This window comes from Sorex fumeus, unplaced genomic scaffold (assembly GCF_029834395.1).
Source record: "Sorex fumeus unplaced genomic scaffold, SorFum_2.1 ptg000081l, whole genome shotgun sequence".
Classification (NCBI taxonomy): Eukaryota; Metazoa; Chordata; class Mammalia; order Eulipotyphla; family Soricidae; genus Sorex; species Sorex fumeus.
In genome coordinates this window covers 4,354,107-4,381,016 of record NW_026606138.1, presented here as the reverse complement: position 1 = coordinate 4,381,016, position 26,910 = coordinate 4,354,107, and the positions used below count along the sequence as shown (strand labels likewise).

The window sequence follows — 26,910 nt, the reverse complement described above, 5'->3', positions numbered from 1 at the left end:
CACATGGCAGATCCTGCAAAGCTCCCCGTGGTGTATTCGATATGCCAAAAACAGTAACAACAAGACCCACAATGGAGACGTTACTGGTGCCCGCTTGAGTAAATAGATACCAATGGGACAACAGTGCTACAGTTTTATACATTTATTTTATCAGATACTTTGTTTTTGTTCAACTGGTAAACTCTTTATTTTCTAATTTAAATTTCAGTTCAGTTTTTCTTTGCCTAGACTGTGTGTAATCAGCACAACATATTGACAAATTAGACAGTTTCCCCTCTGCATCTCTTTTCCAAGAGTCTCTTTCACTTTCAGCTGTTGCATTTGTCCTAAATGCTGCTTTGTTTTGTTTTGTGAGGGCTGGCCTGGTGGTTCCCTAGAGTCTACTCCCAGCAGTGTTCAGAGGATCATGCAATACTGGGGATTTCCTTACCACAGGCTTTGGCAAGGAAAACATGCACCCCAGTGTTTGCAGTATCTTTGGGACCACTGTCCTAATTTCTGGTCCTGATTGTTCAGGCCAGAAAAATTTTAGGGGTTTCTTTTGTCGTTTCAACTCTTCTGTGTTTTTGATGTCAACTGTTGTCGACTGATGTCAACTGTTACTCTCAGGCTAAAAATCTAAACAAGTAATAAGTCTTGTTTTTTTTTCTTTTTGGGTACACCCGGCAATGCACAGATGTACAGGGGTTACTCCTGACTCATGCACTCAGGAATTACTCCTGGCGGTGCTCAGGGGACCATATGGGATGCTGGAAATCGAACCTGGGTTGGCCGTGTGCAAGGCAAACGCCCTACCTGCTGTGCTATCACTCTAGCTCCAAGTAATACATCTTATGCAATTACCTCCACTTTCAATGTTTTTCCAGAGTTGGCTTGCTTTTGTAACTTGCCAGTGTTCTGGTAGATTTAATTTTTTTTTTCACTGAGGTCCGAATGTTTAATCTGTGGAAGAACCAGATCTAGTAAGATTATTTTTTTTTGTCATTGTAAAAAAAGTCTTTAAGAAAAAAAAATAGTTAGCAAAACTTTTTAACAAGTTTTACTTAGCAAAATACACCCAAAAAGAAATCACAGTACAAAGGAAGTTTTAAGTCAAGGCCTCACCACTTCCTAAAGCATTAATATTGCGTCTCAGTTTTCAAAACTAACTTTTTAAAATTTTAAATAAATAAAATTTTAAATAAAAATAAACTAGAATGAACAAAATAAGAAATGTTCCTGTTGGAATTAGGGATCTAGTAACTTATATTTGCAAAAAAACAGAACAGAACAAAACAAAAAAAAATCAACCAACAAAACAAACAGAAGCATATCTCTCCAATATGTTCTGGTGAAGTGGTGTAAAAGATTCACACTGAACGTATTCAAAACTACTTTATCTAGTAAGCTTTTGTTTCTGTTTTTGTTTTTTGTGGTGCTGGCGATTGAACTTAGGTCTCATATATACAAGGAACACTTTTCCACATGGCAACATCCAGCATAAGGGCTGAATCAGTCACAGAGGAAGCAAAATTCATTGTGATTCTTTCGTATTTCTTATCATCTAGTTCTTGTTCTCCATCTTTCATGTAAAAGGCTTTCTAAAAAAATTAAGGCATTCTGTCTTGTCTTCCATTGTTCTTTATGAAGTTCTATGTGTTACATCATTCCTCTCAAAGGATGAGTTTCATTGTTGAGTAACCAAAGAGGGACTCACTATTTCCTTGGATGGCATCCAAATAGCATCTTACTTCTTGAGGACATTCGATTTTTTTTTCCTGGAAAATAACCTTCCAGTTCCTTAGTGAGGTAAATCCTCACAGATGTCTATCAAGCAGATGTGAAGAAGGGCCTCTCAGTTCGGCATGTAGAACCTGCATTCATCCTCGGGTATTTGGCTGGCAGCAACACTGCTCCTGGGTTTGGTTTCTCTGGAGTAAACCTTACCAACCTTACTCAGGCTGATGGATGATGCTGCTGGCTGTATGTGAGGGTTCATCCAAATATTCTTAAACCAATTTTTTTTCCAATTGAATTCAATTGTTTTCAATTCCACTTCATCCCTAAATGCTCTACCACTGAGCTATACACCCCCCCCCCCCCCCCCCGGCCCCTGAGTACGCTGGAGTGAAAGCACAGCAGGTAGGGCATTTGTCTTGCATGCAGCTGACCCTGCCGACCCTGCCAACAAGCTACCCCCATGCCAAAGCTTGGCAAACTCCCCGTGACATATTTGATATGCCAAACACAGTAACAACAATTCTCACAGTAGAGACATTACTGGGCCCGCTTGAGCAAATTGATGAACAACAGGAGGAGAGTGCTACAGTGCTGGCAACTGCAATGTCCTGAGCTTTTCCAGAGCTGTATTGCATTGGATAACTTCTAGTTGGCTTCTGGAGCAGTCCTTCCTTCCTTCCTTCCTTCCTTCCTTCCTTCCTTCCTTCCTTCCTTCCTTTTTTAAATTTTTGGCTCAAGCCCACGATGCTCAGGGGTTACTACTGACTCTACACTCAGGAATTACCCTGGCAGTGCTCAGGGGACCATATGGGATGCTGGGAATCAAACCTAGGTCAGCTGCGTGCAAGGCAAACGCCCTACCCACTGTACTATCGTTCCAGCCCCCCCTCCCTGCCTCCTTTCCTTCCTTCCTTCCTTCCTTCCTTCCTTCCTTCCTTCCTTCCTTCCTCCCTCCCTCCCTCTCTCCTTTCCTTCCTCTTTCTTTTTTTCTTTCTTAGCTTTCTTTCTCCTTCCCTCTCTTCTTTCTCTTTCTTTCTTTCTTTCTTTCTTTCTTTCTTTCTTTCTTTCTTTCTTTCTTTCTTTCTTTCTCTCCTTCCTTCCTTCCTTCCTTCCTTCCTTCCTTCCTTCTTCTTCTCTTTCTTTCTTTCTTTCTTTCTTTCTTTCTTTCTTTCTCTCTCTCTTTCTTTCTTTCTTTCTTTCTTCCTTCCTTCTCTTTCCTCTGATTTTGAACCACACCCAGCAGAGCTCAGGGCTTACTTCTGGCTCTGTGCTCAGGGATCATTCCTGGCAGGAATGGGTTTGGGGGACCAGATTTGGGGGACCATATGAGGTGCCTCCAACCGAGATAGTGCATAAGACAAACACACACCCTGCTGTACTATTACCCCTGCCCTGTAGCAGTGGTTTCGGCAAGTTTATTCTTGACCTGCAGGCATCAAAAGGTTAAAAATAGCTTTCCCATTTCCCTATCCCTAAACAGTCTTGCTCTGCTTTTTTTCTGTTGTGCTAGTTCATTGTCATTTATCCATTACCAGTTGCTGCTACATTACTGGTAGAAAGTCTATTGAGGGCTCCACTCAATTGGTCCATGTCCTTTTGCATTATCTCTCTCTTTTTTGTTTTTGTAAATTTCTATCTGAGTGTTGTTTTGGGAGGAAGATAAATGTCTATTTTCTCTTCCTTGGAAATTCAGTCACCAAGCCTTTGGGAGCAGGGTCGGTTCATACTTTTCATTCTTCTCCTTCTCCTTCTCCCCCCCACCCCCGGCCCTCCCCTCCATCTCCTCCTCCCTCCCCTCTCCCTCTCCTCCTTTCTCCTTCCTTCTTCCTTCAATGAATGTTTACTTGTACCTCCACAGGTAAAATCAAAAAGGTGATAAAAATTCCCCTTAGGAACATAATATTATCTATGGTAATCCCCCCCCCCCTCCGCGTCCTTCCAAGAGTTTTGGGATCCCCTAGAATCTAGACGGTCCCATGGCTTTAGTGGTAATATTTTATATTGATTTATATTTGGGCTGGAGCGATAACACAGCGAGTAGGGCATTTGCCTTGCACACGGCCGACCGGGGTTCAATTCCTCCCTCCCAGTCGGAGAGGTGGGGGGCAAGCTATGGAGAATATCCCGCCCGCATGGCAGAGCCTGGCTAGTTCCCCATGGTCCCCATGGTGTATTCGATATGCCAAAAACAGTAACAAGTCTCACAATGGAGACGTTACTGGAGCCTGCTGGAGCAGATCGATGAACAACGGGAGTGCTACAGTGCTATATTTATATTGATTTTACATTGATTGAGTCAAATTGCATGTACAGCCAACTTTCTGTTGTAATTCCTTAGGGCACGCTGAGAAGCAATAACACTTAATAAAATTTTATCGATAGCGCCCACTATGTTTGGGACAGTATTTTCTGCGCACGTCGCCTCAGCTCATTCTGCAGCTGAGAAGGACCGGTGGTCACTCCGGTCTGTAGGCGAGAGCTGGCACCCAGTAGAGGCTAAGCACTTGTGTTGGAAACACAGCAGGTGCAAGAGCCGGGGACTCAAACCCTGGAGTGTCTGCCCAGTGCTCACTCAGCGCCCGGCACAGTGCTCAGACTGGTGGGTTTTGAAGCTCTGGCACCCTCCCCAGAGGTGCTGTGTACCTTCAGGGCTGCTTCCCGTTCGCCACAATCAACCAAATCACAACCAAAGCAACGCCCGTCTCTAATCCCCAGGCAGGGCCAGTTCCCCGACACCCCGCCCTACTCTGCATCAGACTCCTGCTCTCCGCCCCAGGACCCAGGTGAGTGCCCCGGGTCGCCCCCCTCTTCCCCCGCGCCCCACGCGTGCCCCCTCCTCGCGGGCCGCGGGGGGTCCACCAAGGTGCCCTTCTCTCTGTGTATCCCCTCCCCATCCCCCAGGCGCATGCTGCCGGACTCTGAAGCCCGCAGACCCCAGCACGCCCTCTGCTTTCGGCCTGGCGGCGGCTGCACCCACACCGCACCCATCGCACCACCCCCAGACCTCGGCTCCGACCGGGGACCACCCGCCCCTGCACAGCGGCTTCTCCAACTGCTACGCCAACACCAGCCACCCCGCCGCCGCCTCCAGCCTGGACCTGTCCACCGCTTCCCATCCGGGGCTACACGGCTCTGGCCACCCGCAGCGTCTCTGCTACAGCTCTGGGTAAAGGGCGAGAAACTTGGTTGCTGCAAGAGCCGCAAGAGTCCCCCAGACCCGCGCCGGCAGCCGGCAGCGCCGACGCGGGTGACCGGCACGGTCCCTCCAGCAGATGGCAGTGTTGAGACAGGGATCAGGCCTGCCGGGGCTCCACGCCCGCCTACCTCTGGGCTCTTGGCTTTACAGACTCTTGGCCCCATTAAACCCAGGTCCTCCTTCAGTAGAAAGTTAAGTGTCAGGAATATAGAGGGAGATTCTGGGTGAAGGCACAGCGCTGCGCAGCCAGCATGCTCACGGGACTGTGTGAAGGCGAGCGCAGAAAATGGTGTCATGCAAGCCTGGATTCTGGTCTTTTCCTTCCTAGTTAGCCTTTCTTCCCTCCTCTGCTTCTAAAGGCCACAAAACGGAGGTTAATTATCTTTTTTTTAATATTAAGGGGTAACCTATTTACCTCTATTTTCATTTTCTCTAATTTGAACGAGTCCTCGGTCTGTGTTGTCAGTTTACTTCTCAGCTAGGTGAATCCTAGACCCTGGGATAGGAAAGATGATGTTTCAGGCTGGTAGGGTTTGTAGAAACTTAACTGATTAGAATAGGGAAGGCCAAAAGCAGAGACTTGGACAGTTCAACTTGATTTACAGTGACAGAGGGCACAGAGTGATCCTAACCTTTGTTTTGGTCTCCTGATTTCAGAAGCTCACTGCAAGCAACCAAGAAGAGAAAGTGCACAGATGCACTGGAAGACACCAGGGACTGTCATGGGTGGGCCCTCTGCTCCAGACCAAGTGAGCCAACCACAGGGCCCTTGCTGGCTTAACTATTAAATCAAGGTTCTCCCCTTCCTCCCTTTCTCCTTCCTCCCTCCCTCCCTCCCTCCCTCCTTCCCTCCCTCCCTTCCTTCCTTCTTTCCTCCCTCCCTCCCTTTCCCCTCCCTCCCTCCCTTCCTTCCTTCCTTCCTTCCTTCCTTCCTTCCTTCCTGCCCTTCCTTCCTTCCTTCCTTCCTTCCTTCCTTCCTTCCTTCCTTCCTTTCTTCCTGCCCTACCTTTCTTCCTTCCTTCCTTCCTTCCTTCCTTCCTTCCTTCCTTCCTTCCTTCCTGCCCTTCCTTCCTTCCTTCCTTCCTTCCTTCCTTTCTTCCTGCCCTTCCTTCCTTCCTTCCTTCCTTCCTTCCTTCCTTCCTTCCTTCCTTTCTTCCTGCCCTTCCTTCCTTCCTTCCTTCCTTCCTTCCTTCCTGCCCTTCCTTCCTTCCTTCCTTCCTTCCTTCCTTCCTTCCTTCCTTCCTTCCCTTTGTTAATTTCCCCTTCTTGACATAACATTTGTGCAGTTTTGGTGTGATCACTGGAGTGGTCCTAGGCAGAGATGTTCTTCTGTCTCTGATGAAGAAGAATCCCCATTCCATTCATTTTCTGAAACCTCATGGCTCTAAGCGTTGGGGTTCTGGGCCCGCTGCTGTGCACACAACAATGCAGTAGCTTGGTGAAACACGGCTTCAGACCCGGTGGCTGACTTCGGGCCATCTCTGAGGGCCACTAGATCAGAAGAAGAAGTCAGACTCGAGAGGGTTTCTTTGGAGGGGTGGGGACAGGGACTGATGCTTGAGCTTCCCAGACACTTGCTTCTAATTTTGCAGATTTCCAGTGGATATTGGTAATGTTCAAAACCAGTTTCAGCAGCATCATCTGATGCCCACGTGAAAGATTTGCCTTGTTCATTCTCTTATAAAAATATCTGACACATCCTGTTTTGAGCACCTGATAAAGTTGAGAACAAGTTGGATTTACTGAAGCTTTGAAATGTAGGATTTTCGGAGTAAATGCTGTAGCCCTTGCTAGGGAAAGCTTATTGCTCCAGGCTCATCTCAGGAAGCCCTGTAAAGTGCAGGCATGTGAACAGCACCCTAAATTAGGGAACCCGTTAGTTGCCTCTCTTTTATTTCCAGACATCATTTTGGCAAAAGGTCCCAGCAGACCTTCTAGGACTCTGTCCCATGAGGGCTTCTGGGCTCTAGAGATTCATAGCCCTGGCAGGGATGGGATGCTTGTTCAGCTTCACAGGGAGAGGTGGGCCTGCTGGCCTCTTCAGGATGAGTAGCCTTAGCTGTGGGTCCTTTCCCCTTGGAACATAGCCTCACAGACCCGGGAGCATTGCAGCAAATGCCCTGGGCATCCAACCTTGCAGAAATCAAGCATCTTCCAACCTCTTGAACCTCCACTGGGGCCAGCACTTGCTATTGGGCAGTTTTTTCTTCAACCTTAGAAGCACCACATGCAGCTGCAAAAGGAACCCATCAACCTTCCATGTGTGCATGTGTGAGGCCTTGGGGTTCCATTTCTGAGGAAGGAAGGAAGGAAGGAAGGAAGGAAGGAAGGAAGGAAGGAAGGAAGGAAAACACAAGCTGCTAATTAAAGTTCCCTTTCTGCATTTATAATGGAGAATGCACCTTGGTAGGTGAGACTGTGTCATTTGTGCAGGGATCCTTGTATCCAGCCTGCAGCGTTTTCTTTATGATTCTAACAAAAGACTGAGCTCATTCCAACCAGATGAGGGAACTAGTGTTTTGCTTTTCTGCAGTTGAACCGGCTCGTGGGCAAGTATTGGGCAAGTCATGCAAACTTTTCTAAGAGTTTCCTCATCAAAGCCCAATTGCTGCTGGTATCTCTGGAGCTAACAAAAGTTAATTTCCAGCTGGGATGGGTCTCCTCTGCTTGTCCTTGGAGAGGAGCGTTGATTTTGTGCTCGCTCCAAAGGACAGTCATGGAAGTATAGTTGCGATGGAGAGGAAATCGTGAATCTCTGGTTAAAATTCTACTCAAAGGTGACTAAAATGCTGACAGCAGACGATTCACCACAGACAAAAGTCCAGAATGGAAACAATCAGCTTAACTGAAAAGCCAAAGAAAGATGCAAGGCCCACAGGATGCCTCCGAGAGAGGAGGAAGACCTGTGTCAGTCTCGGGCGGGGTCTGGAGTAATGTCTGAAGTCACTCAATAAGGCAGTTCCTTTGCCCAGTTAACTTTGGTCAAAGACTTCAAGATCCTCGTGTGGGGCTCTCGATGAAGTCACACTCAGTTAGGTGCACAGTAGTGCCAAAAGTGGCCCAGAGAGGAGCAAGAGGGTGGGCAGAATCCAGAACCTTCCATGTCTGGGGTGGGGCTCTTAAACTCTTGCCACTCTTCTCCCCTCTTTGCTCAAGAATTTTCACTTGTTCCCAGAAAAGTCAAATAGGTATACAGAGCAAAGATGTACTGATAATAAATTATAAAGAAATGGATTTAAAAATAATCCCCAAATTTGTTTTCACAACCCCATATGGGCCACTGTTTAAGATGCTGGACTCCAGACTCCAACTCTGAGAGAGGTTCTTGGATTCTACAGCTTTGGAGGATTTGGGTTTCAGACACAAAACGACTTTTTAGCCTCCATATGTGTCCTTGGGCCCTTGTCTGAATTTATCTCACTGGAGAGTCAGAAAAAGTGTTTGTCTTGTTTCTCAAGGAATTAAGGACTTGAGGAGTCTTACGTGTTTTTTTTTTATTTTTTGGCTTTTTTGCTTTTTGAGATCAAACAATCATCATCATTTGCCTATTTTCAAGATTATTTTTTTTTCCATTTGAAAAAATTGAAGCACAATGATATATACTTTTACAAAGTTGTTCATGATTGGATTTCAGTCATATAAAGTTCCAACACCCATCCCTTCACCATTGTACATTTCCCACCACCAATGCCACCAATGGTCCCAGTTTCCCTCCTGTCATCCTCCCCCATCCCACTGTCTGCCACTATGGAAGGCACTTCTCTCTCTCTCTCTCTCTCTCTCTCTCTCTCTCTCTCTCTCTCTCTCTCTCATTTTGGCCTTAAAGTTTGCAAAACAGGTAATGAAAGGTCATCAGGTATGTCTCTTTACCTGTGCCCTTCACCCCACATGTACTCTTGTGCAAGCTTCCAACCATTGACCTGTCCTCTTGGCCCCTGTTTAACAAGGCATGGATCTTCTCCCAAAGGCAGGGATTTATTTGTGCTCTGCTGCCTTCACATTTCTGCTCTTCCTTCTCCAGAAACCCTCAGTGTAGCTGAAGGGAAGAGGAAGCCCTGGAAGGGGAAGCCCTGCTCTCTCTCTCTCTCTCTCTCTCTCTCTCTCTCTCTCTCTCTCTCTCTCTCTCTCTTCCACCCAGACTTGTACACTGAACACGTAGTTTCAGGTCTTTACAGTTTCCATCTTTGCTCAGTGAGAGGAAGATGCTGGGCTCCACCAGCCCATTCCCAGGGAAGCCACGATGGGGTGGGGCTACCTGCGTGGCTGCCCCAGTTTCTTGGCTATAATTATGGGGAAAGGCAGGAAAGACCTTGAGGACAACACTGCCCACTGCCACCCTTTCTTTGGGCACCAGGAGGTGTAGCCCTTCCCTCTCTCCTGGCTCTTGGTCCACATTGCCATGCTTGAGTGGGGAAAGGCTGGAGCTTGCTGGCATTTGCACAGGAACACAGTGTTAGTTATTCACACCAGATAGTTACCATGGAGGCCAAGAACAAATCAACTTTCCAAGACTTGTCAGAATAACTGAGTCACCTGGAACTTAAACAAGCACATGTGATAATGACAGTGCCACTAACAACAGCTCAAGGGACTGCAGTTTTAACTCTTGCTGTGGCAAACAGTGCTCAGCACTTACAGACACTAGTCACCAAATTCCCACCATTACCCTCGGAGGTATCATATTGTTACTCACATTTCGTAGGTGAGGAAACTCAAGCTCAGAGACATCAGATCATTTTCCTGAGACTGCAAAGCTATTAAGTGTAACCCAGGTCTTTTTAACTCCAGTCTCCGAGCTCTTGAACTTCCTGTACCTTTTCTCTGGTCTAAATTGTAATTTTTGTTTTGGGACCACAACCTGTGGTACTCAGGGCTTCCTCCTGACTATGCTCCTGGATAACTCCTGGTGGGATTAGAGGACCATATGTGGTGCTGGTGATCAAATTTGGGTCAGTTGCATTTAAGGCAAGCACCCTGCCCACTGTACTATCTCTTTGGTCCCTCTTTTCTCTGTTTGGAAGAGAGGAAGGAAAGATGAAAAAAAGTTACTCATTTTTTTTCTGTATTTAGTATAATTAGGAGAACCTTGGAAGGGTTCTCCAACTTCCTTCCTTCCTTCCTTCCTTCCTTCCTTCCTTCCTTCCTTCCTTCCTTCCTTTCTCCCTCCCTCCCTTCCTTCCTCCCTTCCTTCCCTTCCTTCCTTCTTCTTTCCCTCCTTCCTTCCTTCTTTCTCTCCTTCCTTCCTTCCTTCCTTCCTTCCTTCCTTCCTTCCTTCCTTCCTTTCTCCCTCCCTCCCTTCCTTCCTCCCTTCCTTCCCTTCCTTCCTTCTTCTTTCCCTCCTTCCTTCCTTCTTTCTCTCCTTCCTTCCTTCCTTCCTTCCTTCCTTCCTTCCTTCCTTCCTTCCTTCCTTCCTTCCTTTCTCCCTCCCTCCCTTCCTCCCTTCCTTCCCTTCCTTCCTTCTTCTTTCCCTCCTTCCTTCCTTCTTTCTCTCCTTCCTTCCTTCCTTCCTTCCTTCCTTTCTCCCTCCCTCCCTCCCTTCCTTCCTCCCTTCCTTCCCTTCCTTCCTTCTTCTTTCCCTCCTTCCTTCCTTCTTTCTCTCCTTCCTTCCTTCCTTCCTTCCTTCCTTCCTTCCTTCCTTCCTTCCTTCTTTGTCTCCCTCCTCCCTCCCTCCCTCCCTCCCTCCCTTCCTTCCTTCCTTATTTCCCTTTTTTCTTTCTTTTGCAGGCCAGGTAGCTTTGGGAAGAGTGAGTCCTTGCATTGTCAAATTCCAGAACATTTAACTAGGGAAGATTTTCAGAATTTTAATAAATATCTCCAAAACAGTTGTTTGCAAAACATAAAAAAATATGTATTTGTGTTTAGGTGAGACGTGTGATAGTCCATTAAAACACACTTAATGACATTTGGACTAAAAGCCACCTGTAGCATATCTAGAATTTTTTTTAAAATTAGGAACTCCTCAATAAAACTACTACTAAGAAAGGGAATTGGACGAGTATAAATAAGCCCTGCCACTGTTTCCCACGCAGTGAACTAAGCATGTACTCCTAAGAGTTAGCTGCACATATATTTCTGCATTCCTCTTTACAAACTGTCCTGGGTGCCCAGACACCTAGTGTTTCCCTTCACTTCTGATGTCAGCCATGAATGAGGGGAATGGAGTTGAAGGGAAAGTGAAACAGCATTAGACTTTTCTGTAATAGAGCCTACATAAAAGTTATCAGTGGTTGCACCTCAGAGGCATACTCAAATAAGGCAACTTGCAGGAGCTATGCAGAAACAGGAGATTGCACGTGTAAACTTATTATGTGACATATTTAATATTCAAAAGTCATGATTTCATGCAGCGAATACAACATACCAATAAGCTCTTTTCTATCTGTCTTGATGTTAGCTCCTCAAAGTGCTTTCCCTTCTGTTCCGATAGTCTTTCTGCCTGTGCAGTGGACAGGAAATGTGTTCTATTTCTCTTTTGCAGATGAGGGAAATAGGACACAGAGTAAATAAATATCTCATTTCAAAAAACAAGGCAAACCGCAGAATCCCGGTGCTCCAGAGGGCCTGTCTCAAATTAGAATGAATTGGTTGCAATCAACTCAAGCCTGAAGAAATGTAGGACAGAACCTCCAAACCTCAAACTGCCTCAAGCTACAACTAACAAATAAAATCAGGAACTTTTTTTTTCTGCCTCTTGTAGCCCCAAATTTAGAATTGGATCTCAGAACTCAGATCACACACCGGAACGGGACCCCCTTCATTCTAAACTCAGCCTGCTACCCTCTGACTTTCTGTTAGGACAGGCTTGCCCTCACATCCCAAAACCGTGCCAGAGGCTCTGGGAAATGTGCTTGCAGGTCTTCGTTTCAGAGAAGAGGCGGCTTCTTTGAGAACCCTTGCCCAGAAACACTGGGATCCTCTTGGCTTGGACTGAGTTAGGGCTCAGGTCTGCCTGGCCCAAGAACTGAAAGCTGTTCATCAAGTCCTCACTCTGTACGGCTGATGGCCTTGTCGAGGCTGACTTTAAGCCAAACCGTGTGTAAGGAAAGCAGGTTCTCAAATATAAGCAGGGCTGCAAATACCATCATTTAGTTTCATGTCGGCCAGGTTTCCGCCCCTCATAAATGTTATAGCGAAACGAAGTTGTGGTCTAGAGAGCAAGTACATTGGACTGGGAACTGGCCTTGCCTGTGGCTGAACTGAGTTTGATCCCTGGCATTCTGTATGGTCCCTGGAGCCCTGCCAGAAGTGACCCCTGAGCGCAGAGCTGGGACTAAATCCTGAGCACTGCTGGGTGTGGCCCTAAAACCAACACACACACACACACACACACACACACACACACACACACACACAATGTTGAAAGGAAAGTTCTCGCTGGAGGGCCTGCAGTGCTTGATTGATGGAGCTGACTCTGCACTCCTGAGGCTGGGAGTTAGGGGCTCTGGGACCACCCAGACTGACAGTGGAGAGAGGCGAGGCCAGAACTGGGGCAGCAGAGACGGAGGGCGACCCTCCAATAAGGGTCCATCATGACACCTTGGAGCTCACTCCCCGAACCCCTCCTCGGGAAAGGCCAATCTTGCCTCCTGCCCCCTCTCCACCCGACATTCCCCACACGGTGGCTGGTTCTCATGCCCGGCCTGTTAGCCAACCCTGCGCAGCTGTCTGTGAGTCCTAGAAGAAGTGCTCCAAGGCAAGATCTAACCCGCCTGCTTCTTTGCAGTGGCATGCAGGAGTCACCCCTGTGAAGTGCAAGAGCAGCACCCTGAGGCACCCCACACGAGCCCCACGGACGCCTGCTTGCCCTCGCTGAAGTGGCAGCCGTACCAAAGTGTTCCTTGGCACAGCTTATTAAATGGTCATTATGAAAAACTGTAAGTGGACATAGGGACCCTGGTGGTTGCTGGGAACAGAGTGAGCATAGCAGGGCTGAATCCCAGGGTTTCCCTCAAGTGCTGGGTTCTTGATGCGACCCCCTGGCCAATGGAGATGGATCATCGAGGAAGGGCTCCTCTTCCTCCTTCTGTTTTGCCTCCCAGCAAAAGAACCTGTGGAGACCCTGGTTTCTGGCTTTGCGAAAGCCCTGTAAATGATGGCAGGAGAGGAGATATTTCTGAGCTCATGTGCTTGTTTTTTTTTTTTTTTCTTCTTCTTTTTTTTCCTTTGGATGGGGCTTCCTAAGCAGTGCTCAGGATGTCCAAGGGTCTCACGGGGGATTCTTTTTTTTTTTTTTTTGCTTTTTGGGTCACACCCAGCTGATGCTCAGGGGTTACTCCTGGCTCTGCACTCAGGAATCACTCCTGGCGGTGCTTGGGGGACCATATGGGATGCTGGGAATCAAACCTGGGTCACCCGCATGCAAGGCAAACACCCTACCCGCTGTGCCTCCAGCCCCTCACGGAGGATTCTTGACCATCAAGCTGGCGAGTCAGTGCCAGGGCTCAGGATGTGATATTGCTCTGGTCCTGGAGTGCTGGAGACAACCAGGCCACCCCAGCAGTGTAGAATACATCCAGGCTTGCACCTTGTCCTGCTGGACAGACCATATGCTGCCAGAAAGGGGACTAGGCATGCGCCCTGGCCTCTGTACTCTCTCTAGCCCCCACAGGCCCAATTTAAGCTAAAAAATGGAAAATGAAAATTTTCACAAGTCACTAAAACTTTATTCCCATAGCTAATGCATAATTCTATACTTTTTGGGGGAGGGGTCACATTACAATGCGAGCCAGTGAACCCTACTCCCTACCCCAACAAATATGCAATGAATCAGTGTTAAATTACTTGTAAGTCGAATCAAAAGCAATCCTAGTCAGTGGGGGTTTATTAAGAGACTGAAATCAAACCATACAAAATATCCTTAAATGCTGGGGGCAGAGAGCTTCAGAGAACTATAGTACATGCTTTGCATGCAGAAGACTTGGGTTTGATCCCAGATACCACATACGGTCTTCCCCCGCCCCCCAACACTCCCGTCTCACTGAAGTACTGCCAGGTGTAATCCCTGAGCACAGAGCCAGAAGTAAGCACTGTGCACAACTTGGAACAACCCACTAACTCCCTCTGTCCAATTTTAGGGAGTTAAATAGAGTGGGACTTGGTATATTTATAGAAAGCAGAAAGATGCAACTTTCTAATTGCATTGTTATGATTGCAATTGTATGTGTTTGCAACTGTGTATAATTAGAAAAAATCATGAAAGATCTGAGGTCTTGGTTTTGAGTCTAAGTCTTCATTTTATTTATTTTTTGTCAAGTGTTCCCTTTTTATATCTTAAATATGAGTCCTAAGTATGAAACTATTATGTGCATGCCTATTATATTGAATGCTCCCTAGTCTCTATGCATCAAGTTGATAAAGTTTTCATTGTAAATGTTATTTTCTTATCTGAGTAGATTATGCCTTAAGTGTCTATTTAAATGCCTGTGTATGCTCCACTGATCTGGAAAAAAGAGAGAGAGAATACAGATGGTATCAACCCCAACTTGTGAAGACATATTTTTTTGATGGCTTAGTTTTCATTCCATTTTTCATATGTAAAAATGAAGAGCAATATTCATCTGGATTAGGACTTTAGGCCATTTTAATTTCATGACTCATACTATAGATAGCGTGAGATAGAAAATCACTCTTCTCTTTTTAGGTTGTTTTGTCTAATTTATTTCAAATATATTGTTTCCCTAAATAAGTGAGAGGCAATCAGGTGAAGAGATTGAGAAACTGGGCAAATCTTTGTTTCTTAAATGATATTTAAATCCTCTTTTTAAAAAGTCACTTGATTTTATAATGAGCTTTTGATATTAAAAGCAGAATTTCTATTTGTAGATAAATAGAGGAACTGGAGATAGCCATTTAAGATTCAGAATAATCACCAACAGTATTCTAGAGGGTGACTTTGTTTCTGTTTACATTTGTCCCAAAATTTGCAGCTGAAGCTCATATCTGAACTATGATCTTCACTCCAGAGCTTTTGACAGTAAGCCATGGCAGAGCACCAAAGGACATGTCCGTTTTCCTCAACGACGACAGCTCTTATTACCTTCCATAGTAAAATCTATACTATTCTATCCATCCAGCCCTTAGATGAACAAATTAGCACATTAGTGGTAGGAAGCGAAGTCAATATAAAGTTCCCAGATGGCATAAGACATATGGTCCTTATTAAATCTTTCGGTCAATGGATTTTCCTGTTCTGCTGGTGGGCACTGTGACTGTGGCGTTTTCTGACTGATCAGCTACTTGAGGGTAATCAATGACCCAGTGACTTGGGCTTGTGGGAAAGTGCTTACCTCACAAAGAACACGAGCACTATTTCCCCCCAAGAGACTCATTAATATTTTCAGCCTCTGGATTTAGGGGAAAATTTAGAAACTCTGTGTTGCTCATTATGATGGCAGCCATCCAACCGAGTGCCCAGGATATGAAGATTCCTGCCGAGGCCAGAGTGGGCACCATGGGGAGGGCCGCCCTGCTGCACTGGACCATAGGGAGCTTCTTCCTGAAGACAGGCTCTCTTTTATGGAAACTGACTCATGAAAAATCACTTTCCTTATGCACAACATGTATGGAGAAAACTCACCAGAGGAGATTTCATGTTTTTTTTTTAAAATATTATATTTTCTTCCCTACCTGCTCATTATATTTTTATAAGATTATATTTTCTTCCCTACTAGTAAATGTTACATGTTTTATGCTAGTTTTAATTTACTAGACATGCAATATAAGAAACAGAGTTATTGAAAAGGACTTGATAGGCCAAGATTCCATATCAATCTGATGGTAGAAACAACTATACCACCCCCCTCTTTTTTTTAAAGAAGGTGCCAGGTCAGAAGGATGACAAAGAAATGATCATATTCTGATGAAAACAGCTTTTCAATATGTCATCTGACTGGCTTTGGTTGATCTCATTTAAAAGTAATGTGGAAGGGGCTCAGAGATGATTTAACTGCAGAGCACCTGCTTAGCAGGGGTGAGGTATAACGCTGCTGAGAGTGCAAGTTAGAATCCTGGCATCATTCCAGTGTGCCGTATAACCTCAGCAGCTGTGCTCTCTGGGTCCTGGATGCCACAATCAAGGGTGCAATTCTGGTCCATAAAAGCAACAACTACAGGAAAGAAAAAATAAAAAAATAAAAGGTACTCGCAGTTTTGCCTTGGGTGTGACCCCTGAGGAATGTGTGTGTGTGTGTGTGTGTGTGTGTGTGCGCGCTCGTGTGTGTGTGTCTGTGTCTGTGTAAGAGAGAGTGAAAGAGAGAGAGAGTGAGAGAGAGAGGAAGAGAGACAGAGAGAGACAGAGAAAGAGACAGATTTTAAAGTTATTGCTGGTTGTTCTGATGAACGCTTTTGTGTGTCCTCCATGAAATTTCCTATTCAATCTGACTGTATTTCTCAAATCTGAGTAACATGGTGATGTCTCAGCCTCTAGTCTCTATCTCTCTTTATTCTGTGAAGTCGAATTAGAAGTCTAGAAAGCGTGAGGGAAGGAGGCTGAGGGAACTATGCTTCTACTTGGCAAGAATTGTACTTTTTCCTTGTGAGACGATAAAAGAGCTATATGAGTTGGCTGTTTAAAAATATCATTTTTTATTTCCTTAGTAAAAAAAATTGCAGAAAATCAATGGATTAAATATAGCAAGAGGCACTAAATGCATTTGCTTAAAATATTGATACAGTTAATAAATGTGTAGAAAATATTTGTAAAACCACTTTCTTAATTCCTCTTATCACAGACCTGATCTAGGCTACCAAGTTGTCACAGATAAAGGATTTAATTTTTCACCAGCAGATGAAGCTTTTGTTTGCCAAAAGAAGAACCATTTTCAGTTAACCATCCATATTCAAGTCTGGGGGAGTCCAAAATTTGTCAAAACCCAAATGGGTTTAAAGCCAATAGAAATGTTTTACTTGAAAGCTTTTGGGGTTAAGGTAAGTTTTAAATTTAATTCAACCAAAATCGATTGCAATCCAGTTATCTATCACTGCTTAACAAATCATCCCCCAAAGGCAAAGTTTAAAATAGCAATAATGTGTTGTGGTCACTAGTCTGCAACTTGTTAAGAGTTTGGCTCTGCCACTTGTCTATGTTTAGGAGTCATTAGCTGGAACAACTCAATGGGACCTAAATCTAGTTTCCAATATGGGATGAGCACCAAGACTTCCCAGGTGGGCTTGTCTGCTGGACATTTGAGATCTTCTTGCTCCAGACAGTTCTTCAAATAAAACAACTTTTTTTTCTGATTATGGAAATAATATGCTTCCCTAGTGAAAATGTCACAATTCAAAAGTATGAAAAAATGAAATTCACTGATATTTGGAATCCACTATTGTGTAGCTCATTTTTTTGTTATTGAAATTAAACTCATGTTGTTAATACTGTATTGTGACACTAACATATTATTTAAAGATATAAAAATATGGCTTGCAAAGGTACAGTTTTCCATTATATGGGTATAGTGTATTAGCTCCTGTTTTCTTGTAAGTTTTGATAATAAGCAACAGTGAACATCCTAGTATACTTGTCTTTACAAGAGGATAAATACCAGAGGAGGAATTTGAACATTAAAGATAGGAACATTTCAGAGCTGAAGAGATAGTACAGTGGTTAAGGCACTTTCCTTGCAAGCAGCTGACCCGGGTTTAATCCTTGACACCCAGTATTGTTCAGTGAGCCTGCCAAAAGTGATCCCTGAGCACAGACCCAGAAATAAGCCCAATGCACTGCCAGATATGGTCATGGTCTACCTGTGTTCCTGCCTCCAACACCCTCTCCCCAAATATAGGAGCATTTAAAAAAACTCAATGTAAATTGTCCAGTACTTTCCAGAAAGATTGTTACTTTTTGAATACCCATAATCCATATGAAATAGCACTGATCATTATTCATTAGGAACAAAAAGAGTTTGCACTAAGTACTGAATAGATACAATTGATGACGTTTTATTCATTTTATCATTTATCATTGTTTTTCTGTGTAGGATGTAAGCTATGCAAATGTAGAGATTCCTGTTAATTTTGTCTGCTTCTCATATCTAATGCTAGTGAAGTATGTGGTGAATAGCTCAGATGCACTTATAGAAAGAATGAACGAATGAATGAACGCATGCATACTTAGAGATGTCTTGCTTTCATGTTTCAATCATCTAGTCCACCCTAAGAATTTCAACTTACCTGGATCACTCTTTTGTTTTATGTTTTCATTGTTTAATTTTAATGGTGATTCTCATCTCACTAACTCTCATGATGTTATGTTAGTGGCCGTTGTCTTATTTGCATGACTTTTTTTTGTTGATTTCACCAATGCCTAGAAAGATGCCTTAGAAACTTGCAAGGTACTTTCAAAATTATTTACTGAAGGACATTTTTTATTAATTACTTAACTAATTAGCTCAATAATTAATTTTCATTTTGTTGTTCAACACAGGTAGAAGCCACCAATCAAATAATCACTATTGAACAATCCCAAGCAGATCGAAGCAAAAGAATTTTCAATCCTGTTAAGTAAGAATTTCTTTTCCGTGAATTTCTTTTACTGGATATTTTGGAAAGATCTTTTGCCCAATTCATTCTGTTTACCTAAAGTAAAAGTCACTGTAGAGACCTAATTAGTAATGATGTGCTAATATTATAAAGCATGTGCTTATCATAAAGTTGATAAAATTTATTAAAATGATTGCAAAAAATTACCTTATGAAAAGCTCCATTTAAAAAGTCAGCGTTCTTCTTAGAATCATTTATTAATGACTCCCTTGCTAACAACTATGGCTTCTTGTGATAAATTATGGTTAGATCTTTTCATTTTTCATTTAAATCAGCATGATGTAAAGTGAATTCATTTCAAGATTCTAGATCCAAGCTGTGCTTACAATTTATTTTTTCTTATGTCTTAAAGTTATGTTAATGCATGGCTCATGGGTTTCAAGATAGAAAGTATACAAGATTGGGATTATCCTGAACAATATGGCACCCTAAAGCTAGTGTCTGCCCTGGGGAATCATGTGGAGTGGGAGTGACTCTTGATTGACTTGACTGGAAGGTGGCTGAGATATCTATGTTTTGACCCTGAGTCATTAATGCTGGGACAATAATGAAAAATGGTCCCATAACCAGACCCCTGCCCCAAACCCCCAGGAAAGAGCTCAAGTTGACATGAACAAACATAGCTCTGAAATGGTCTTGTGCATCAGTTATCCTGGGAAGGCACTGAGCTGTCTTCACTGGGAGGGAGCTCTCTCCGTGGCTGACCAAGGAAAAGGCAGATACTTAGCCAAGGTGAGGAGTTTGTAAGAAACCTAGAGAAATGGCTAGCATTAGCCATGGTGACCAAGGCACAGATGAGCTCTGTCTATTTTTCCCGGGGTGGAGGTAGAAGTACCCCTCCACTCCCCCATGCTTTAGGGAGCATGTGGCCCCCAACAATCAGGAGCAGAAACTGAAGGCTTGAATAGCATGGGCCGAAGGAGCGCTTCTTATCTATCATTCCAGAATATTCTGGGCCATTGTCTTATTTGCCTTTCCTGGCAGCCATTCCTGGCTGTCTGAGAGAGTGCACTGAGGTCAGTGGCCAGAATAAACTTCTTTCCATGGCATGATGGGAGCTGAGAACCAAACATACTCAGAATGGGTTAGATATGATCCGACACTGTGTTGTCTGACAACCTCTTGCTATCTCTGCTGTTTGTTTTAGAATCGACCTGCTAACTGACCAGGTCACCAAAGTAACTCTGGGCCGGTTGCACTTCAGCGAAACCACGGCGAATAATATGAGAAAGAAGGGAAAACCAAATCCTGACCAGAGGTACTGTTGTCTCTGGACATCCCACAGGGCTGGATACTCTCATACTCCTGGGCCAGCCCACTGGCAAAGCCCGCCTTCCCCAGTCTCTTTCCTGTCTACTCCTACTCAAGTGTATTGACTCTTCTTACTGACATTTTCTCATCTGTCCTCACTCCTGAAATGCCTGCTCTCTCCCTAGCCTCAAATCTGCATATCTACTCCAAATTCTCTTGAGAGTCCCTGTGTTTATATCTCCCTTGCCATCCAAGGGCAGAGGGGTGATTACAAATGTGTGTACTGCTCCCCATACAATGCTCTGAGTCCTGAGCTCCCTCTGTGACCCTCTGATTACAAAGGAAGAGGTGGGTTTTGTTTGCTTTTTTGCTTGCTTTGGGAGGTAACCGCATTTGGTGGAGTTCAGGGCTAACTCCTGACTATGAACTCAGGGATCATTCATGGCAGGCTTAGGGGACTGATCATATGCAGTGCTGGGGAATGAACCTGGGTCAGCAGCCTGCAAGGCAAGTGCCTATCTACTCTACCATTGCTCTGGTCCCACAAAGGAAAATTTATAATTGTGATGAATCTCCACCACTGATTAAGACTTATAGTTCTCATCTCTCGAGTTCGAATTAGAGAGATGACATAGCCTGGACTAATTCAACCAATAAGTAGAAATGCAAGCTCAGAGGCCCTGCTGAAGATCTCCTGAATCAAAGCTCTGAAGGCAGGGTCCAGAGATTCCCATCATAATAAATGTGCCCTGGGACTCTGTGGGAGGCTCAAGTTTGAGGATCCTTTGGGAATGAGCATTTAAGTCTACATGTAAGTTTACTATAGTCTAGTTACTATTATATAAGATAAAATAAGATCAGGTAGGCTCCATGATAAATCTTCAATGTTTATACTAAGTTCAGTTCACCATTAAAATTCCAATTCTGGACCATGCAGATAGTTATAGATGTTAAGGCACTTACTAGACTTGCATGTGGCCAACCACACTTTGGTCCCTGGCATCACATCTGCCAGGAGTGATTCCTGAGTACTGAGCCAGGAGTCAGTCCTGAGCACCACTGGATAAAAAAAATCCAATTCTATCCTCCATTTGTTCATCTGAACCCTTTTGCCTAGGTTATCCATCCCTATCTCTCACTTCTTTCTGGTAACCACTATTGGTCTTAAAATCAAAAAGTTTGTTTTGTCAATACTGTTTTGGTTTCAGTACCACATCTAGTGGTGCTTAGGGGATTACCTCTTGGCACTGAAAGTTTATTTTCATTTTGTTTAGTTGAAATTGGTTGTGGAATTGGATACAATATTTGATATACTAACTGAGTGTATATCTCAGAGGCGTGAACCCCTCTGAGGCTTATTTTCCTAGTTTGTAAGTGGAGACAATCACCACATCCTACTCCAGATAGAGGTTCCAAACTTATTTAACCTTCTGCCCCTTTTCAGGGAAAATGTCACTCAGGTGTCAGAGAGCTAATACAAGGTTAAGGCACTTGCCTTGCATGCAGCTGACCCTGATTAGATTTTTGGCACTGCATATTATTTCCTAAACTTGCCGGTAGTGATCCCACAGCACAGAGCCAGGAATAAGCCCTGAGCACCATCAGGTATGGCCCCAACGACACCTCCACACCCCTGCCTCAGTCAATCATCACTTCCCTGGAGATCTACCTGGTAGAAGTGGCAATCACAAAGCATTCCTGGCTGCTCCTGGACCTGCTACCATAGCTTGGGTTGTTCTAGTGCCCCCATTCCCCACCTGGTAGGGGGACAGTACCATTTTCTTTGAGAAACACTATCGCACTCCAGTAGGTTGTTCTGGATCTAAGTAAAATCATGTAGATAAGCAGGTGCTGATTTTTTTTGAGCACTCATTAGATAGTAATACTAATAATGATGGTATTAATACTAATGACAATTAATATTAATACTAATGTGATAATAGCATTAAATACTAATGATGATATGCCAATTATTACTAAATAACTTTAGGTTTAGGGACAGGTCTTGTTCTTTAGGGATTAGAAATCTGTAGCATGTTATCAAAGTTGTTGAAGTTTTTTCATATTGTTCTTAAAACTAAACGTCCTCTGATAGATATAGTTTTCATTAAATTAAATTTCATTAAATATGTAAAAAATTGTTTTTGGCTTGTGGACCACAACTAGCAGTGCTCAGGGCTTACTCCTGGGTCTGTGCTCAGGGATGCAAGGCAAATGCACTACCCATTGTACTATCACTTACCTTTTTCCTCATTTAATTTTTAAGACATGGTTGGATCTTTAAAATGTCTCATGAATGGTATGTTTGATAAAGCAGTTGAGATGACATTGATGAAGTTTGTCTTCAGCCAGGATTTTAATTGTCATTGAAACAGAATATATCTACAGAACTGAGTTTACAGGGGAGGGGCTGGGAGGGGTCTCCGACACTGGTGGAAGGATCCAGACTGGTCAGTGTTGGAATGATGTGTACATGAAGAGTATAATTAATGGTATTGTAAACCCCAGTACCTACATAAAAATAGTAAAATATATATATAAAATAAAAGGCCTTCATATACTTTAAAGTGGAAGATAGAAGGTATGTGACCAAGAGCAAGTCAGGTTGGTTGGTTGAGTCCTGATGGGTGTCTCTCCAATAAGGGGTGGGATGTGCAGCTTGACTGACCATGGACAAAGGCCCATCTTAGGCAACATTCTGTTGTATGTGAATTAATGAGCAGTTGTGCTGAGAGCGCAGGAATGCAGCTTACAAGTACCTCAAACTGGGCATTAGAAGGGTCCAGAAGGATAGTCAGTCCAGAATGAACTCTCTTATTCCAGAGGAGGGGCGACTTGGCACAGGAGAAAAAAAACTTTCCACGTACAAAGCCATCTAAGTAAATGCAGCATGGATGAATGGTATCAGGTTGCACATATCATGTTTCTATTCCCCTACATGCTCACATGGATCTACTGTTTGTCATTTAGATACTTCATGTTGGTGGTTGGACTGTATGCTGCTAACCAGGACCAGTTTTACCTGTTAGCGGCCCATGTCTCTGAAAGGATCATTGTGAGGGTAAGCTCAGTTCTTTTGACATTTTTGGAGAGAAAAATTCTTTTCTTCCTAGGGAGAAGAATTTACATTTTTTAAGACCTGCTTGACATATACTGTTTCTCCATTGCAGCTTATAAGAGCAGACACAATTATTTTAAATGTAAGAGCAGGCACAATTATTTTAATTTTTACATAGTGGTTCTCAACTGAGGGAAACTTTGTCTCCCCAAGGTCATGTGGCAATATCTGCAACCACTTTGGGTTGTCACCCAAAGCTGGGGAGTTCTGCTGGTGTCCCCTAACCATCAGTAAAGACCACAGTAACTGCTTAATACATGACATTGCACAGAATACTTCACACCAGGAAGGATTCCTTTCCGAATATCTGTAGTGTCTAGATGGAGAAAGTGTATTTTTTACATTCTTTGTTATTGTTGTTGTTTTGAGGCCCACACCCTGGTAATGCTTAGGGGTTATTCCTGGCTCTGCACTCAGGAATCACTCTTAGTGGTGATCAGAAGACCATATGGGTTGCCAGGGACCTAACCTGAGTCAGACACATGCAAGAACGCCCTACCTGCTATACTATCGCTCCAGCTCCTACACCATATTTTTGATTCTAGCCTAAATAATGAATATAGGACATAATTTTACACTGACATTATCTTCTTTATATCTGAGAGGCAGTGATTCAACAGGATGAGAATGTCACTCTTGACCATACAGCTTGTCAATGATGGAGCCCAAATTATAACCCACTTTTATCTCACCTCAAAACCCCCAAGGTGGGGGAAGCGATAGAAATGGATTCTATGCCCCAAAGTGGTTGGTTAGGACATTTGGTCTTCTGCCCAACACATAGTTGGGACTTAGCACATTTTGCTAAATGTGTTCTTGGTCCCAGCTGTGGACCGGTATCTTGGCAGCAGCCACAGAACATAAAGCTGTTCACAGCTGCAGCTGAGGGGGGTTGCATGGGTCTGGGAAGGGCCAGGAGGATGAGGAAACTGCTAAGTATGGGTCTAGTGGCCCAGGAGCCCAGTTGTGTTGTCATGTGTCTCAGAAGTGACCAGGGAGGACATGCAGACTGCAATAGGGAAAACTGTTTACTCCAGACATGCTCACATGGACTTTTAACCAGAGACCTAGGGACAAGCTTTGTCCATTTGGGGAAGTCTCTCTTTCATTGTCTTGAATGATTATTTTTGAAACAAAGAGTGCTTTGTGTGACTCTTTTACTCAGTTAAAAATAACAAATCTGAGGCTGGACAGTGGGTAAGGTTTGTCCTGCACACAGCTAACCCAGGATGACACTGAGCGTCACATTTGATCCCTGAGCAAGAAGCCAGGAGTAAATTGTGAGCACCATCAGGTATTATCTCCAACACCACTCCTTCCCCCATCCCTCTCCACATGAAAAACATAACAAATCACCAATTCTTAGAAATCCTTCAACTGAATCTCACGGTTTGAATGGAGGTGTGGGAATGTCAGAAATGAGTGCCACACTGTTCAGGTGACCGAGGCTGAGAACTGGGCTCCATCTGGCTGGTCTGCATGCGTTTCAATGGCTCTAGATCTAACCGGTGATCCACAAGGCTTCCCTGGGACCAAGGCAGGTGGGACCCTTTTCTGGTCATGAGCCAAGGCCAGAGGTCCCCATGCATTCCTCAGCAGAGTGCTGGGTGACCTCAGACATCTCCCCTAGTGGAGTCTGGGAAGGTTTTTCTGCTCTAACAATATGATCTAAAGTCAAGTCTGGAAAGCTACATTGCTTGTTGTGTCTGGTTTCTCAGAGGAAGGACTCAAGTCAGGGAGCCCTCTCTTTTCAGAGTCGGTCTAGATTAGATAGCATGAAAGCACCACTCTGAGTGTGTAATTCCTACTTGGGTCCCGTGCTGTGAGTCAACCTCATACTTTGAATAATTTATCTGGGCTAGAGGATTCTCCGTTTCCTGCTGATAGTTGCTGCAGAGTTGCTCTCTGTTTCTGTGTAAGTCCACACAGCCCCAGGAGAGAGAGTGTCACTGCCGAAATTCAGTTACCAAAAACATGGGCACAGCATGCAGATCACTTCTCTCTTAATTATGACTTTACCGAGTCATAGTTTCTAAAATTTACACTTGGCACAAATACCTATGTAGTATACACTGGATGTCATGTAATTCAAGAAAGTTGTCTTTAAAAATTTTATTTCAAATTTGATAGCTTTCTTCCTGCCATAGGAAGAATGGCAGGAAGAAAACAACAATGAGAGAAGAGACCATGGGAATCACACAGATGCTCTTCATGCTTTCCCCAATCCCCACTGGAAATAACTTCTTGATGTTATTTTGTTTTCAATCCTAAATGCAGAAGAGGATCATTGACGGTTGGCTTGTTCACTGTTTAAATCAACTAAGAGAAAAACTAGCTTGAAGAAGTAGCACTGGGCTGGAGAGCTAGTACAGGGGTCAGAGTTAAGGCACTTGCTTTGTGTCCTGCTGAACCTGGTTTGACCCCCGACACTGCATTTGGTCCCCTGAGTGCCGCCAAGATCACTCCTGAGCACAGAGCCAGGAATAGCTTCTAAACACAGCCGGGGGTGGTCCAAAGCAATCCCCTCTACCAGGAAATGCATTATTTGAATCTGAATTTTAGCATTCTCCACAGAACACATGAGATTCTAGAGGATACTGAGCATTGTATGCATTATGAGTTTGAAGAGAGCAGGCCAGTGTACACATCACAAAACAGTCAGTCAGATACGCCCACAGAAGCTGTAGCCTGGACCTACTGGTTTGAGCTTCAGAATGAAGATGTGGGAGCAGTGTTGGGGTGGGGGAGGGACAGTTAAAGACATTATCAGCTCTGGCTACATTGCATGAGAAATTAATTGTGAACTGCACCTAGAAAATTTTCAGATTCATTTTGAAGGCCAGGAATCATTCTTCTTGATAGCAGAGATTTACCATCAGGGTGTTTATGTGAGGTTCTGAGCAGAGTTTCAGTGGTGGGGGTTGCAGGTGGGATTCAGGAGACCACAGTGGTAAGAATTCTCCTTAAAGAGAGTCTAATGGGCAAGCCCCAGTGATTGTTCATCTGCACTGTCAATCAAAACAATTTTAGAAACCTATTATGATCCTGTAGTGTAAATTGGCCAATTTAATGAAAATTAAGATTTACTCCGAGGAACAGATTTATTTCCCAGGTCTTTGTTTTTGGGAGCATTCCCCAGCAGAGCTCCTGCAGACTCTCCTTGGTAATGACTAGGCTTTTCCATCGGCTCCATTTTTGTTCTCAAACGTATAATTAAATAGGGTTTGGGGCACTGTGTTGCAAGCAGGAGGGATGATTACTTTTGTCTGCTTTTCAAAGACACACCAAGTTTTTTTTTAGTTTTGAAAACTAATAGATTAAATTCCCATTTCTTTTCTCTAAGAACATCCCTAAGAAGTCCCTTTTGACTGCTCTGCATTCATTCTGTAGTGAAGTGGAAAACCAACCCCCCAGGGGCAGGGACAACAAAAGAAAGAATAAGAATGTGATTGCTAGAGTAGCAAGGGACACAATAGAGTAGAGACATTCAGTATCATTTTATGTACATTTGCATTGACATTGGACTATTTCTTTTTTTTTGTAATTTATTTATTTATTTATTAAATTTTTATTAGTGAAACACCATGAGGTACAGTTGTAGACTTACAAATTTTTGTGCTCAGGTTTCTATTATACAATGATCAAATACCCATCCCTCCACCAGTGCCCATTTTCCATCACCATGGATCCCAGTATCCCTCCCATCCCTACCCCCCCCATCCCACCCTGCCTTTGTGGCAGGGCATTCGACATTGGACTATTTCTGTCCACAATCCTCCCTTCTCTCCCCCAACACACACTCACACACACATAAACGTCCCTTTTCTAGGTATCAGATGAATTTTTATTTATCCCAAGGAAACAGTGTACCAAGAGATGTCTGCTTTACTCTGCTTTACTCTGCAGCAGTATTCAACAGAACCTTCCATCAATGATGGAGGGGCTAGAGTATGTACGGCACAGAGATGAAATTCAGACACATTAGCAAGATCCTTGTGGCTTATGCTTAGAGAACTTATAAAGAATCCCTGGAGAGCTTATAAAAAAGACAGATACTTGGTTCACACTCCTGAAGTGTTTGATTCAGTGG

General features: G+C 43.9%; 1 protein-coding gene across 1 annotated transcript in view; it reads left to right on the top strand.

Annotated features, from left to right (window-relative positions):
* The window catches only part of MYRFL (myelin regulatory factor like), a 167,849-nt gene that overhangs the window by 75,774 nt on the left and 65,165 nt on the right, over positions 1–26,910 (top strand). Inside the window, exons 3-10 of the mRNA XM_056130686.1 lie at positions 4,435–4,502; positions 4,621–4,885; positions 5,573–5,664; positions 12,639–12,789; positions 16,645–16,840; positions 18,336–18,412; positions 19,599–19,709; positions 22,673–22,763. Of these exons, the coding sequence (XP_055986661.1) occupies positions 4,435–4,502; positions 4,621–4,885; positions 5,573–5,664; positions 12,639–12,789; positions 16,645–16,840; positions 18,336–18,412; positions 19,599–19,709; positions 22,673–22,763 (1,051 nt within the window). The remainder of the gene's footprint in view (positions 1–4,434; positions 4,503–4,620; positions 4,886–5,572; positions 5,665–12,638; positions 12,790–16,644; positions 16,841–18,335; positions 18,413–19,598; positions 19,710–22,672; positions 22,764–26,910) is intronic.